Raw genomic sequence first — 14,114 nt, 5'->3', positions numbered from 1 at the left:
ACAATTGCAAAGATTTCACAATGCTGACAACCCTTAATTTCAGACTTTGGGAACAATGCAGATTTGCTCATCGACATTCCAACAACCTCAGCAGTATCAGTGCTCGGGTAACCCACTCTTGTGTCATAGTTAGTGATTAAATGAATTTTCTATACTACTGATTTCATAAAGGAAGAGTCTAAGTTTTTATTAAAAGTCTAAACTAGCATTTCCTTTCCAATTTTACTTCAGATTTACCAACTGCCAAGTGTACTTCAAGCACATAAAATATTGGCAGCACTAAGTTGCTTGGCAAGAAACGTCAAGCCAACTATTCTTGTCATAACTCACGTGCATGCTACAACATTGTTCTCTAATTTCACTAGATCAAGCCAAGCAACTTGTACCCCAACCATGCTTTGCAACTAATAATACACACATACACATACATACATTAAGTTTTAAAGCTAGACTCCCTACCCCTTTAGATTGTCTGCAAACTACTTCTTCCTCTGATGGCATATAAACAGTAAACACTGGGCCAGTATAACTGGGAAACCATCCAGGGCTTAGTTTTGAAAACTAAAATCCTACTGCCCAGACCTACAAGTATCTGAATTTTCATTCAGTCAATCAAAGCTAGGTTCCCAAAACCAATCCCTAAAAATCTAGGGACTGTTGTCTTTGTGGGACTAACATATATCAACTACATAAATGCAACTCAAAAATAATTACAAGCATTATGTAAAGTATAATTCACAAATATTGTTTAGAACCTTCAAAGGTAGCCTAGATTTCAACTTTAGCCATTTTTTATGTATACAATATAGATACAGTTCTTCATCAACAGTGTACCCATTACATGTCTACCTTTATTACCTAAATGAAATTTTGTTTATTATTCTCATTCTGGCCCATCCATTCAGTAAGGTGGCATTAAGGTTGACTATTTTCTGTCAACCAAGGACCATATACTCTAGGCATCAACAATAAGTAACACAATTTTATTATAAACTATAGGGCTAAAGAATATTAAGTTGAAATTATGGTTTTGGTATATTTCAATGATCTAAAATAGCCTATATCTTTTTCACAAAACGAAAAAGCTAATACAAGAGAATTTACATATAGATCAAATTCCACTACTAGAAAAACAACATATAAGAAAAAAGGCTCCAAGTCTCAGACAAAAGTCTACTTCCATAAAAGTCAGTATAAAAATTTTTTTTCTTCACTAAAGAATTCTAAATACTCCCTTGGAATTCACTTTAATGAGATTTTATTGATATTTGCAAAAGATCTTAAAGGTGTTTAATAAAATCTGGGAATTAACCTAAGTAACTTTCAGTATGATGCCGATTTCATATAAAAATAAAGTAGGGAGACTAATTCACAGTTAACAGGTGTGTAAGATTTTCATTTCCAATGCATTCTCACACCTGTCATAGTAGTAATAAACATCATTCTCATGTGCACTCTTCAATGATGTCACCCACATTATGAAGTCCTCAAAAATAGTCCCTTGGGTTTTTACTTACTTACTAGGTAGAGCACCACTGCATCTGATAGGTTCCCAATAATTACTTATTAAATTGTTGAATTTAGTGTAAGATCTTAAAAGGCAGAATTTGCACTATTAGCCTAATTTTGTATAGACTTAGAATGAAATCTTGCAGATTTTATGTAGTCAACAAATGACTGCTGATGAGACTAGAATCATGGGATTAACAGTAATTTAAATGTTTTCAAATAGTTCATTTCTGAGAGAGCATAGAGCAGAATTATAAATGAATAGACTCCAGAATCAGTCTTAGGTTCAAAACTGGGTTCTGCCCCTGAGTAGCCATGTGACACTGGGCAAGGTGATAATCCTCACTAGGTCTCAGTTTTCCCATATATAAAATTGATCCCCTGATACTTTTTGCCTCATATAACTTTATAAAGAATGAAAATGATTAAGCATGTAGTGATTGACAGCACCCAATACATGATAATGGATGATGTTCATTTGGGTATGACTTGCCTTAAATTACAAGACCAAAGTAAACTATTTGGCCTGTGGAATTTTATAGCAATTTTCCAGCCCTCTAAACTATTACAAGGATTTTTTTTTTCCCCTCCAAAAACTAAACCTATTTGGAGCAGTCTACATTACTGAAGTCCCCATTAGGAAGGATGATGATTTCCTAAAAGAAGCAGGAAGCTGGGTTTGCAGTCACTGCAGGCATCACACCAGTGTATTTCTGAATTGGTTCTGACCACATGGTATGTACCTCTTATTATATCCAAAATCTAGGTGACTGACACCCTAATATCCAATTTTTATATGTTTCCCGACCTGAAACAACTATGATTAGGAGCCCTAGCTGAAAAGGGGGTGCTGGAACCTTCTCCAGGCAATCAGAGCATCAGATAGCAGAGCAGCTGAGCAAAGAAAAGAACAGGCCCTTGAGAAACCACAAGCATTAAGCCTGCTGAGAATGACCAACCTTCTGTGAAAAAAGTTGTCAACAACTTGGAAATGGGTAAAAGAGAATACTGGGTATGCTGTCAGTGGAGGGCTGACTTTGTACAGCACACCCTCTGGGAACTATCTAACTTTATTCTAGTTTTTAATGTTTANGGCGCACGGGCGTGGACACATAATCCGAAGCAGAAGCAGGCTCCAGGCTCTGAGCTGTCGAGCACTAAGCCCAACGTGGGGGCTCGAACTCACTAGACGTGAGATCATGACCTGAGTCGAAGTCGGACACTTAACTGACTAAGCCACCCAGGTGCCCCGGAACTATTTGATTTTTAAAAGATGTGCACCTTTGATTGTCCTGCTAGGCATGAGTCCATTTTATAATGCTTTGGGGATAAACATTCAATTGTGCAAAACTGATAGCAATGCAAATAATTCTTGTCCAACAGCAATGTAAGTGATTACTGTTTGGTAGAGATACAATTGATTTCCATTCTGTAGAAAAATAACTCCCAACATTTATACTTACAGATTTGCCTTACAGGGCATTAGTCAATTTTGCATCTATGAGCAAATTATTTCAGCATTCCTGACTCGGCATGCGCGTGCATATAATATCCATTCTTCAAAGTCTCCTTTAACTGGCTTTAATATCTTACTGGTTTTCTCATTAAATACTAAGTTAATCAAATATTTAACACAGATTTATGTTTGCAGAAAGCCATGATTTCAGATTTTTGAAAATCGTAATTTAATACTTCTGATGAAGGAAGCGTTTTTCCCAGGAAGGGAAATTTATGTGGCAGAAAAAGGCTTTTAGTTTTGTCCAAAATGACATGTTTCTTTAAAAAGGAGTGAAAGAGAAGTGAAACAAATGTCAAAATGTTTAACAGCTATTGTATTTAGGTAGTAAATGAATGAGTGTAAACTATTTTATGTACTTTCTTTATGACTGAAAAGTTTTGTAACTTAATTTTTAAAAATATATTTTTTTAATTAGTTGAAGGTGCGTGGGTGGCTCAGTCACTTAAATATCCAACTCGTGATTTTTTTCTCAGGTCATAATCTCATGGTTGAAGGGATCCAGCCCCATGTCAGGCCCCTCACTGAGAGGGAGGAGCCTGCTTGGGATTCTCTCTCTCTCTTTGCCCCTCCCCACTCATTCTCTCTCTCTCTCTCTCTCCCCTCCCCTCTCTCAACAAATAAGCATACAAAAGAAAAAAAAAGAACTAGTTTGGTGGAAAGAATGGGAGTACACGTAACTCCTCCTGACTTCTTTAGCATCAGTTTTTCCCACAGAAACAGATACAGGTGATAAGCTTCCATTTTTCTGCATAGTTACGCCTGCTTCTCTTTCGCGACCCTCCTTCAGTGCATCACAGTAAGAGGGATATCAAAGGCAACTGGTGAATGTTTATGGAATTGAATTACTGAGAATACATGCTCTAACATTAGAGAAAAGTGACTCAAACTCAGGAGGCAGAATTTCTTACGGAACCAAGGAAAGAAACTACCCCCAGGCTATGTTGTGAATGCAGCTTTCCAGTGCCCTCGAGAGAAAGGCCTATTTTGGTCTACCCCTTGGCAGTCCTTCTGATGAACCATGTCCACAAAATAGCCTACAATTTGCCTGGAGACAGCCCAATTTATACCCCAGTCCAATCAACTGGCAACCAGGACTCAGCCCAGGCTATAAGCTCCCTCTTTGATACTCAGAGAGAAATGTCAAAGGCAGATTTCTGATGGCGTATTTTATAAGATAATTAACTAGAAGTCACTGAAATCTGTTAGCAAGAGGAGACCAGGAGTCAAGTCTCATGACCATCACTCTTCCTCATAATAACCCTACCACCATGGACCAAGAGGTTAGCACTGATCCTCTTAAATAGCAAATGTGCTTGGAAATGCTTATCACTGCAGGGGAAAGCGTGACATAGTGGGAAACCCACCTCAATCTGGAAGTCGAAAGACCTGACTTCAACTCCTACTCAGCTATATCCAAATCACATACCCCCTCCAAGGAAGCGCTTCCTCAACTATAAAATATAATTACTTGGCCACATCTATTTATTTTATGGAGCTAATAAGATAATCAAAAGAGGATGACATTGCACAGGACAACATATATTTATATTATCATTCTGATCTAGCTAAATAAAATCACCTGCACCCCAACATAACCCAACTATAGATTGAAAAATACCTAGCTGAAGGTAAAAGCATGGCCCCCTATGCAGCAGGAACCACACTCCTCATCCTGGTTGCCTTGGCTGTGAGCTGATATTTATCACAACAGACATACATAAAACCTTGGATTCTGAGTAACTTGTTCTGTGAGTGTTTCACAAGACGAGCAGACCTTTCTAATAAATTTTAACTTGATAAACAAGGGATGTCTCACAATACAAGTAGTACATGATGCTAAATGTCACATGATCACAACTGAGCCCACGGTTCTTGAAATTCACTTTGTTATACAAGTGCTCTGGATTACAAGCATGCTTCCGGGATGAATTATGCTTGCAAACCAAAGCCTTGCTGTATTAGAAAAATTGTTACACGAAGATGTGTTTGACATGTAATAGTCTAGGTTTAGTGACTCTCTTTGGATGACTTTTTTAATAAGAAATAGGGGCGCCTGGGTGGCTCAGTCGGTTAAGCATCTGACTTTGGCTCAGGTCATGATCTCATGGTTTGTGAGTTCGAGCCCTGCATCGGGCTCTGTGCTGACAGCTCGGAGCCTGGAGCCTATTTCAGAGTCTGTGTCTCCCACTCTCTCTCTTTCTGTGCACTACCCTGCTCATGCTCTGTTTCTTTCTCTCTCAAAGATGAATAAATGTTAAAAAAACAAATGCAGAAATAGGGTTAACCAAGATTTTTAAAGGAGAAAGAATTCTTTGGCTTAGGCAAAGACTTGGCTTGACATGGTCTGGAGTCAATGAACACCTGGCCTGCAGTTCATGGATGTTCACTCGACTAGCTCTCCTAGGAGTTCTTAGAAGCCACTGAAAGTGTTGGAGAATACTGATATAATTGGCCACAACCATTTTAAGAGACTTGCTGTACAAAGTAATATAACTTCCTTCCTGTATGAATCATGTACCAAAGGCAACTGCTTTCCTCATTGCTAATGACCTACTATAACAGAAAATGTTTGCTTGTAATAGAATGTTTTCTGTCACCTCGTACAACCTGTGGCATTTAAGTGACACAGATCGGCTCTTCTATGATTTTTAGTAGGAGACGCTGTTAACATTTAAATTTTCTCTCCTCCCTTCTGTCTCCCCTGAGAAAATTGCCATGATGTAGCCTGCATTATGTATCTCTTCATTTTTATATTTTCTTTTAAGGAAAAAAAAGCACTATAAAATAAAACTTACATAAGATGCACATACTTGCTTTAAAAATTTTTTGGACTCATTCGCTAAGGCCTTAAGAATCAGCCTCATCTCATACCCTTTCTCCTCCTCCGATAATCTGGCACATATTTTGATCAGTTTCTTTAACCAATATCGCCAGCCAGAGAGAAAACAACTGGGAGACCAATGTATTAGCATTGCCAGTGGATTTTTTTAAAGTTTTATAATTTTGCTTTGCTTTCCTTTTTTGCTCTTATATACCACTAATAAAATGTGCTAATTTTGCTCCCTGATAATAATGGTAACTTTCTTAAATGTAGCCAGTCTCCCCACTTACCTATATCTAAATTATGGGACGACAAGGCTGTTTTCCAGACGCACCCTTCCCAAGGCTGTGGGTTCCGGGTTTCCCCCTGCCATCCACAGAGCTCTGGGCTCCTGCAACATCGCTCCCCCGCCCCTGCATACACCACAATCTCCACTTTCATCTCGCCCCACGCAGGGTGGAGAGGTGTCTGAAGAGACCATTCCGGGCAACAAGTTGGAAAGCAGAAACAGGTGGTACCTGTTGGTGGAGATTTGCACACTCATTGGGCTTTGTGCTTGTCAATCCCCCGTTGTTCCACAAAGAAGCCGCACACCAATTTTATCCTGCAAGCCAGAAATGGGAACTGAATGGGCCTCTAACCAGGCCTCTGAAACAGGAAGTAGGGGACGGTCCCTGTAGCCGCCAGAGGGGAACTGACCTGCAGCAGAAAACTCCCAGAAGGCTGGCGGGAGTGGGCGCCACTGGTGAGACAAGGCTACGCTGTACAGTTACAATCAGGCTTCACCTAGAGAACGCACTCGAACTACCAACTGATGAATGCCTCAAGCAGACAGGTGACCATGTTGAGGAAAGAAATCAGGATCCCAAGAACCTGAAAAGCGGGGGCAATCGTGACAATCCACAGTTGACACCTTGGGGTAAGAAGTGGGTGCTCTGAAAACATTAATTTTGTGCTTCGGAATTTTCTTTTTAGTTTTATTTTTTTCCAGTTTTCTAGTAAAGCTCTTTTTGGAAAATTATAATTTTGCTTCGACAGACCAGTCATCCCAAAATAAAACAAAGCCAAACAAAACAAGAGGAAGCTCAGGGCTCTGCGTTCGCAGTGGGAAGGCAGTGACTGTCCCAGTAATATGCCAGCAAAAAGGTAAAAGCCCAGAGGGGCGCCTGGGTGGCTTAGCTGGTTAAGCGTCCGACTTTCGCTTAGGTCATGATCTCACGATTCGTGGGTTCAGGCCCCGCGTCGGGCTCTGTGCTGACTGCCAGCTCAGAGCCTGGAGCCTGTTTCAGTCTGTGACTCCCTCTCTTTCTGACCCTCCCCTGCTCACGCTGTCTCTCTCTCTCTACTAGAAATAAATAAAACATTAAAAAAAAAAAAAAAGGTAAAAGCCCAGAGAACCATGTATGGAACACCACAGGGATTTTTTAAAAACACCTCCCTAATCGGAGTTTTTCCTTGTGAGCTCGTCTCTGTTTGCTCTACTGATAATTTCACTAAGGCTTGTTTCTGGCACAAAGAAGCAGTGACTAAAGGGACTGAAAGGTGGCTTAGATCAGAGGTTCCCAAAACATTGCTCTCTTGATTGGTAAGATAAAGTTTACACTCATCCTTGGACAAATGGGGAGGGGGGAATACTATTGAGTTTTCTCATACATTTATCATCTTCAAAGAACTATTCTTCATTCTAAGGTTATGCCTTCCCTAATTGAATATAAAAATGTCTTTTCTTTTTAAAAAACCATGGCAGTAGGTGACTGGCTGCTGAGTTCTCTCTTTTACTGTTGAGTATCCTTACTTGGAAAAATTGAAGGTTGACAGACATGTCAGTTTTTCAATTTTTTTTAACTGGTTCATGGGAACCACTATTTAAGAAATGCACGGAGACCACAGAGCTAGCTTCAGATCCTCTGTCTCCCTGTCTCTGCCCCCCAGGTGTCTCTCAAAAATAAATAATAAAACATAAGAATTATATGTAAGAAGGAAACACAGATTTCACCCTCTCTCTCAAAGTATATGAGACTACATATACTAAAGCCTCACTGGATTTAAAAGTAGAAAACGCACAAGTGGGCTGGACAACTTTCAAGAACTTCTCAGTCTGGGATAGAAAGGAGACAAAGGTTGTGTTTGTTTTGCTTTTTATCAAGTAAGACTGGACGTCTTGCTGGGACCAAGTGGAACCAAAGCCCAGAAAGTTCAGATGCCTCTCCAATGACATAACCTAAAAGGGTGACTTTCATCCTGACTTGAGCAAATCAGGAACATAATATAGATGAAAATATAAAAACTAAATCTTAGCATTTCAACCAGCATGTGTTTCCTTCCTGTTACCCATGGTTACTACAGGGTGAAGGGCTGAGGAAGAGACTGCCATCTGCAGTAAGCCTGGAGAGGACCCCAGGGGATGGAATGGCTGACGCGAAAAGGGAAGCCAGCACCCCATCTCCTCCCAAGCCCACTGAGAGGGAGTGAAGTGGCCTTGAGTAGAGCAATGGCCCTGGATCTTACATCAACAGGAATTCGAGGGTCATAATTACAAGGTCATGAGGCGAGAAGGTTGAAAGAGGTGAAAGTGTTGATGGATCCCTGCTGGCATCACTTCTTCCTGGTCAAGTCATCAAGGGTCAAGTCCCCTGCCCAGCCTCCCTCCTCTCCGTGCAGTCTTCTAAGCATTCCTTTGTCTTCTACGTCACCATATTGCCTCCTCTCATCCTCACCAATCCAAAGAAATGTTCCTACATCTGGCCAGATGCTACCAGAGACTAGATGAAAGCAGAAGTGTGTCTTGGGGTGCCTGGGTGGCTCAGTAGGTTAAGCATCAGACTTTCCCTCAGGTCATGATCTCATGGTTCGTGGGTTCAAGCCCCATGTCCGTCTCTGTGCTGACAGCTCAGAGCCTGGAGCCTGCTTCAGGTTCTGTGTCTCCCTCCTTACCCTCTCTCCCCTTTCCTCTCCCCCCCCCCGCTCCTGCCTCCGCAGCTCCCCCACAGCTAGTACTCTCTCTGTCTCTCTCCCTCAAAAACAAACATTAAAAATGTTTAAGAAGTGACTTAGTCTAACATAAGCAAAGATGTGTTCAAAGTCCCAATTTTCAACCTTAGGAACATAATTTTCCAGAATGTTTAAAGTGGTGAGTGGGTTTTAGGGCTCCTGGGTGGCTCAGTTAGTTAAGCATCCAACTTCAGCTCAGGTCATGATCTCACAGTTCATGGGTTCGAGCCCCATGTCAGGCTTGACAGCTCAGAGCCTGGAGACTGCTTTGGATTCTGTGTCTCCCTCTCTCTCTCTGCCCCTCCCCTGCTCAAGCTCTGTCTCTCTGTGTCTCAAAAATAAATATTTTAAAAACTTTTTAATAAAAAATAAATAAATAATGAGTGGGTTTCATATTTCAAGTGCACTGAGTTCACAAGGCTTCTCACAGGCTAGTCCCAAAACCTAACCAACACCTATAAGACTATTTCTAAACAAACGTATGCTCCTGGTTCCAAGCAGCAACTTTATGCCATTTCACCTGAATAAATGAATATGATCTCTTTATGGTTCAGTTTCCTTCTAAGCAAAAAGGCGGGGGGAGGGGGGTGAATGAAGCCTATTCTAGCTATACTTCACAGAACTGATGTTCATTAAAAATAATTTTTTTTGAGATGCTGCCAGTTGGACCCATCTACCTGAATGGAGTAGCTCTGTATCACTAATGTATCACTGACACGTCTTCATTTGTATAGAAATTGTATAGAAATTGACTACAATGCAGGGGGCTGGGAAGGGGTGTTGTTAGCTTGCCAGTTGCCATCTCCAAGGGACAGTCTCATACACGTAAACATGATGAATTTTCACAAAAGCTTCGATAGAACATTAGTTTCCTCTCAGAACGAGAATGAAAGAGAAAATGACAAGTGTAGTCAAAGAACAAACTAGATTACGGTTAAACAATAATCAAATAGAGAAAAGCTTCAACAGCTGTCTATTCTTTCAAAAGACCCCAGGACACATAGATAGGGAGAAGCTGGTAAAAACGTAACCCAGCTTTAAGTTCTTGTCCATTCCAGTAAACTGAGCTATTCCGAGTAGTTCTTGCTCACCCTTCCATCTCAGTTCAGCTGTCACCTCTGAACCTGCCCTACCCCCAGTCTGATTCTAGAATGTTTCCTGGGACCCAAGGCATTCTGTAAGGATCTTGACAGAGGCCCTGCCACAGCTAGACTTGATATGTGCCCTTTCCACTCACCCTGAATTCCCTGAGGGGCTGAGAACATGATATATACAAGTTCAGCTGTCACCTCTAGAGACTGAAATGAAATAATTCATTTTGTATTAATGTAATTTACGTATATAAGTTTATGTATTTGTGTATAACTTATAATGTAATTCATTTTATATTAATGTAATTTTAAAGTACAGAATTTGACAGACCAATTATTCTAAGCTTCCATTCTTTTCTGAAATTAAAAAAAAACATTTGTAACATTTATTTATTGTTCATGTTTATTTACTTCTTGAGAGAGAGAGACTGACCAAGAGAGAGCAAGCGCTAGCGGGGAAGGGGCAGAGAGAGACGGAGACCCAGAACCTGAAGTAGGGTCCCAAGCTCTGAGCTGTCAGCACAGAGTCCAACACAGATCGTGAGATCATGACCTGAGCCAAAGTCAGACGTTTAACAGACTGAGCCACCCAGGTGCCCCTATTCATTTAATTTTGAGAGAGAGAGAATGTGTGAGCAGGGGAGGGAGATAGATATATAGATATATATATAGAGAGAGAGAGAGGGAAACTAAAGCGGGCTCTGGGCTCTGAGCTGTCAGCAAAGGGCTAAATGCAGAGGCTAAAGCCGTGAACTCATGACTTGAGCCAAAGTTGGATGCTTAACCAACTGAGCCACCCAGGTGCCCCACTTTTCTGAGATTTTACATGACTTACTCCAAATCAGAGAAGAACCAAAGGCCAGAATCCAGATCTGGTCAGTCTTGTTCTGACACTCTATCCCAGCCTTCCATGCTATCTTACCTTTGCAAACTCACAGGATTAAATGAGGAAATCTTAGAAATGTAGTTCAGGGCTCCTGGGTAGCTCAGTCAGTGACCAACTGCGACTCAGGTCATGATTTAATGGTTCATGAATTTGAGCCCCGCACTGGGCTCTCTGCTGTTTGCACAGAGCCCGCTTAGGATCCTCTGACCCTCTCTCTCCAGCCCTCCCCTCCCCCTGCTGTCTTCCTCAAAAATAAATAAACATTTTAAAAAATAAGTAAAAAAAAAAGAAATTTAGTTCGATTCCCCCCCTCATCAGACCTTTTTGGAAGAAATGGAGGGTTCTGTTCAGAATTACACACTTCAGAGCCGAGCCAGGATGAAAACTCAGATCAAACTTGAGGGACACTGTTCTGCTGAGTATATCCTGGTGATTCAGCTTCTAAGTGAAGGTAGTAAATGTAGGTAGAACAAAAGACAGCATGGCACGGGGCCAAAATCTTGCCAGGCCTGTTTAGATACAGCTTGCAATCTGAGAATGGCTTTTTTTTTTTTACATAACTGAAAGAATACTATTTTATGAAGTATATGCAATTGAAATCTCAAGGCCCACTAATAAAGTTTTACTGGAACACAGCCACAATCACTTGTTTAGGTACTAAGCTAGCTGCTGTTGTAACAACCGCAGAGTTGAGTAGCTATGAGAGAAGACCTCCTGCAAAGTCTAAAATATTTGCCATCTGGCCCTTTACAGAAAAACGTGTCCCTGGTGGAGGAGGAGTGAGTGCTCTCTCAGAAGTCGGAAGACAAGTTCGACCACCATCAAACTCTCGGCAGCCCTCAGCTGAGAAAAACAAGAGTTTGGACGAAATTGATAGCATCATCATTCTGTCACATCTTCAGTGCTAAATGAGAGGGCTCAGAGTTGGTGTCACGCACACAGGAAGGGGTGAAATTGGGGCCTGCCCAGGTCCCAGTGAAGCAGTAGATGGGATAGAGCTGGTTTGGAAACACAAGCCTTCCCACAGGGTGCCCTCCTCACTATTCCACACTGCCCCTGTACGGCTTGTGAGGTCCCTGTCAGCTCACCCTTAACATGATTCCAAGATACGGGGCTTCCTTTGACTCTGGGAATAAATCAGCCCAGCTAAATAGAGGCAGTCAAAGGCAAAGATGACCTTTTTTAGGGTCAGCCACATGAAGTGGAATGCTGCATTGACCAGTTACCATCTATGAGTCCCGGCCAGTTATGGAGCCCTCGGTTTTCTCCTCTAAGAAGAAAAGTAAGTACTTCCTTCTTAGGCTTATTTGGAGAATTCAACAAGATACAGTTCAAATGTCTGTTCCCTTGTAATCTTCCTCTCCTTTTCCCACAGGCAGACAGTATTTGGAGAATAAACAGTAACTGAGCCTTGTTAGGAAACTTTCTTTCAAATTAGCTTGGAGTTTAGGATATTTTTTTTTTACAGAATCCTATAAAAAAATACTGAATCTATCAGTGCAATAAAAATAGGCTCAGTTTTTGCTCGGGTGTTTTCCTCATGTATCTTTCAGTTCTTTGAAGCTTCTTCCAAATTTTAAGCCAAAAATAAGAGTGCTGTAATTTTTAGAAAAAGTTACGTCTATGCAATTTTTATAGCAAGTCACACGAAGAACTAAGCTATAATATATTATACTATGTTCAGTTATGAAGACCAAGACTGTAAAAAAAAATACCAGCACCAGAAAGCCCTAGTTTATTTAGTCTGGCTTCCTTAACATGAAGTTCTTCTTGTTCTTAAAATATTCAGCTTTGGCTGAATTCCAAAGCTGACATAAGCCTACTTCAGGTGTTTTGAAGAGACTAAAGAGAATCAGAATTGAAAGCAAAATTGGAATATAAAACCTTTTATGTGATCACAAATGCACGAACTTTATTGTTTGAAACCACCATTAAATCAAATTTTCCGCCCACACTTACAAAAATAAATATGTATATATTCTCATATTTGGCTGTACAGGGTACTGAAGGTACCTGTAATAGCTAATTGCATCAGTCACTAGAAGTGCAATGACACTTTCTGAAATCTGTGTTAGGTTGAAGAGATTTTTATGGATTTTTTTTATAGCTTATGCTAGCAATCACTTTAACAGCCAAGCTAATCTTAGTTGTGAAAATAGCATATAGCATTTTAAACAATGTTAAATTATACTTTCCAGACCATCACGGTATATATGGCGTAGTAAAAAAAAAAAAAAAAAAAAAAAAAACAGACCCCAAATCCTAACAAAGATACCACATAAGTTTAAATGCAAGCTGCAAGATTTCGGCTTTTGGAAGTAATGACTTGGAAGTTCAAATTGATATAAGACTGGGACACTCAAGCTTGTTAAAGTAAAATCACTCGGGAAGATCACGACATGCAAATTCGTATGGATCTACTCTGAGCAGCGGGCTGCGTGGTTTCTGTACTTCCCAAACTACATAGAAAAAATGAAAGCGTCATCGAAAACAGTCACAGGTATATATAGAAGGAAAATATGGGCCAAAACTTAACAGAAGAGAACCCAGAACACCAAATGCAGAAGGCCTGACTGGGGCAATATCTTGGCCTGTTGAAGAACTGTAAAGTTCTTTATTAGGACCGCACGGACCCAGAGCTCCAGCGCGGGCCAGTGGGTGAGCCGGGCACAAATACACACAGGATCTTGCACCAGCACCCGCTCTCTCCCAGGAGCGGCGAGCGCCAGGAGCAGTCATGCAGCGCCGCTCGCTGCTCTTAAGNGAGGCCAGGGAAAACGTGGCCCCTGACCGTGGAGAAGGAGGAAGGAGTTGCACACGCACCTGCATTGTAGAAACGGTCCAGCACCGCGGTTTCCCCAAAATCCAGTTTACCAAATTGCACGGTCTCCAGCGTGGCGCCCACCGTCTCGCACGCCTCCCGCAGGCTCTGCAGGGCTTCGCTCTCGGCCATCACCAGCTGCCCCTGGCTAGCTTCGTTGATCACATATGCCACCGTGGTCCGTCGGCCGCCTCCGCCACCAGAGTTGCCCCGGCACCGGGTGGCGCTGCTCCCGGAGGTGACAGCGGTACAGCCGGTGCCCTGGGCGGCGGCACNGCCCCCCACCCAGCCGCCCCGTCTGGCCAGCCACAGCTCGGGGCTGCTCCGTGCGCGCCGGGCTAAGCAGCTGCCATCGCGAGTCGCGCCCTCCGCGCCGCGCCGCCGCCTCCTCTCCGGCGCCCTTTCCCCCGAAGGGACGCCGCTGCCCGGCGGCGGCTCGCCCCTCCTCGGCGCCTCCGTGGCCGCGCCGCTCGTCC

General features: G+C 42.0%; 1 protein-coding gene across 1 annotated transcript in view; it reads right to left on the bottom strand.

The window, feature by feature from the left end:
• MAP3K5 (mitogen-activated protein kinase kinase kinase 5) overlaps positions 1-13,864 on the bottom strand; it is a 201,595-nt gene extending 187,731 nt beyond the window's left edge. The window contains exon 1 of the mRNA XM_077776139.1: positions 13,641-13,864. Coding sequence (XP_077632265.1) covers positions 13,641-13,770 — 130 coding nt within the window. The 5' untranslated portion in view covers positions 13,771-13,864. The remainder of the gene's footprint in view (positions 1-13,640) is intronic.
• Between the last annotated feature and the right edge of the window lie 250 nt (positions 13,865-14,114).

The sequence above is a fragment of the Crocuta crocuta genome, unplaced genomic scaffold, assembly GCF_008692635.1.
Source record: "Crocuta crocuta isolate KB4526 unplaced genomic scaffold, BGI_CrCroc_1.0 scaffold25, whole genome shotgun sequence".
Taxonomy (NCBI): domain Eukaryota; kingdom Metazoa; phylum Chordata; class Mammalia; order Carnivora; family Hyaenidae; genus Crocuta; species Crocuta crocuta.
The sequence above is the reverse complement of the archived record's forward strand: the minus strand, read 5'-3'. Positions and strand labels throughout refer to the sequence as shown.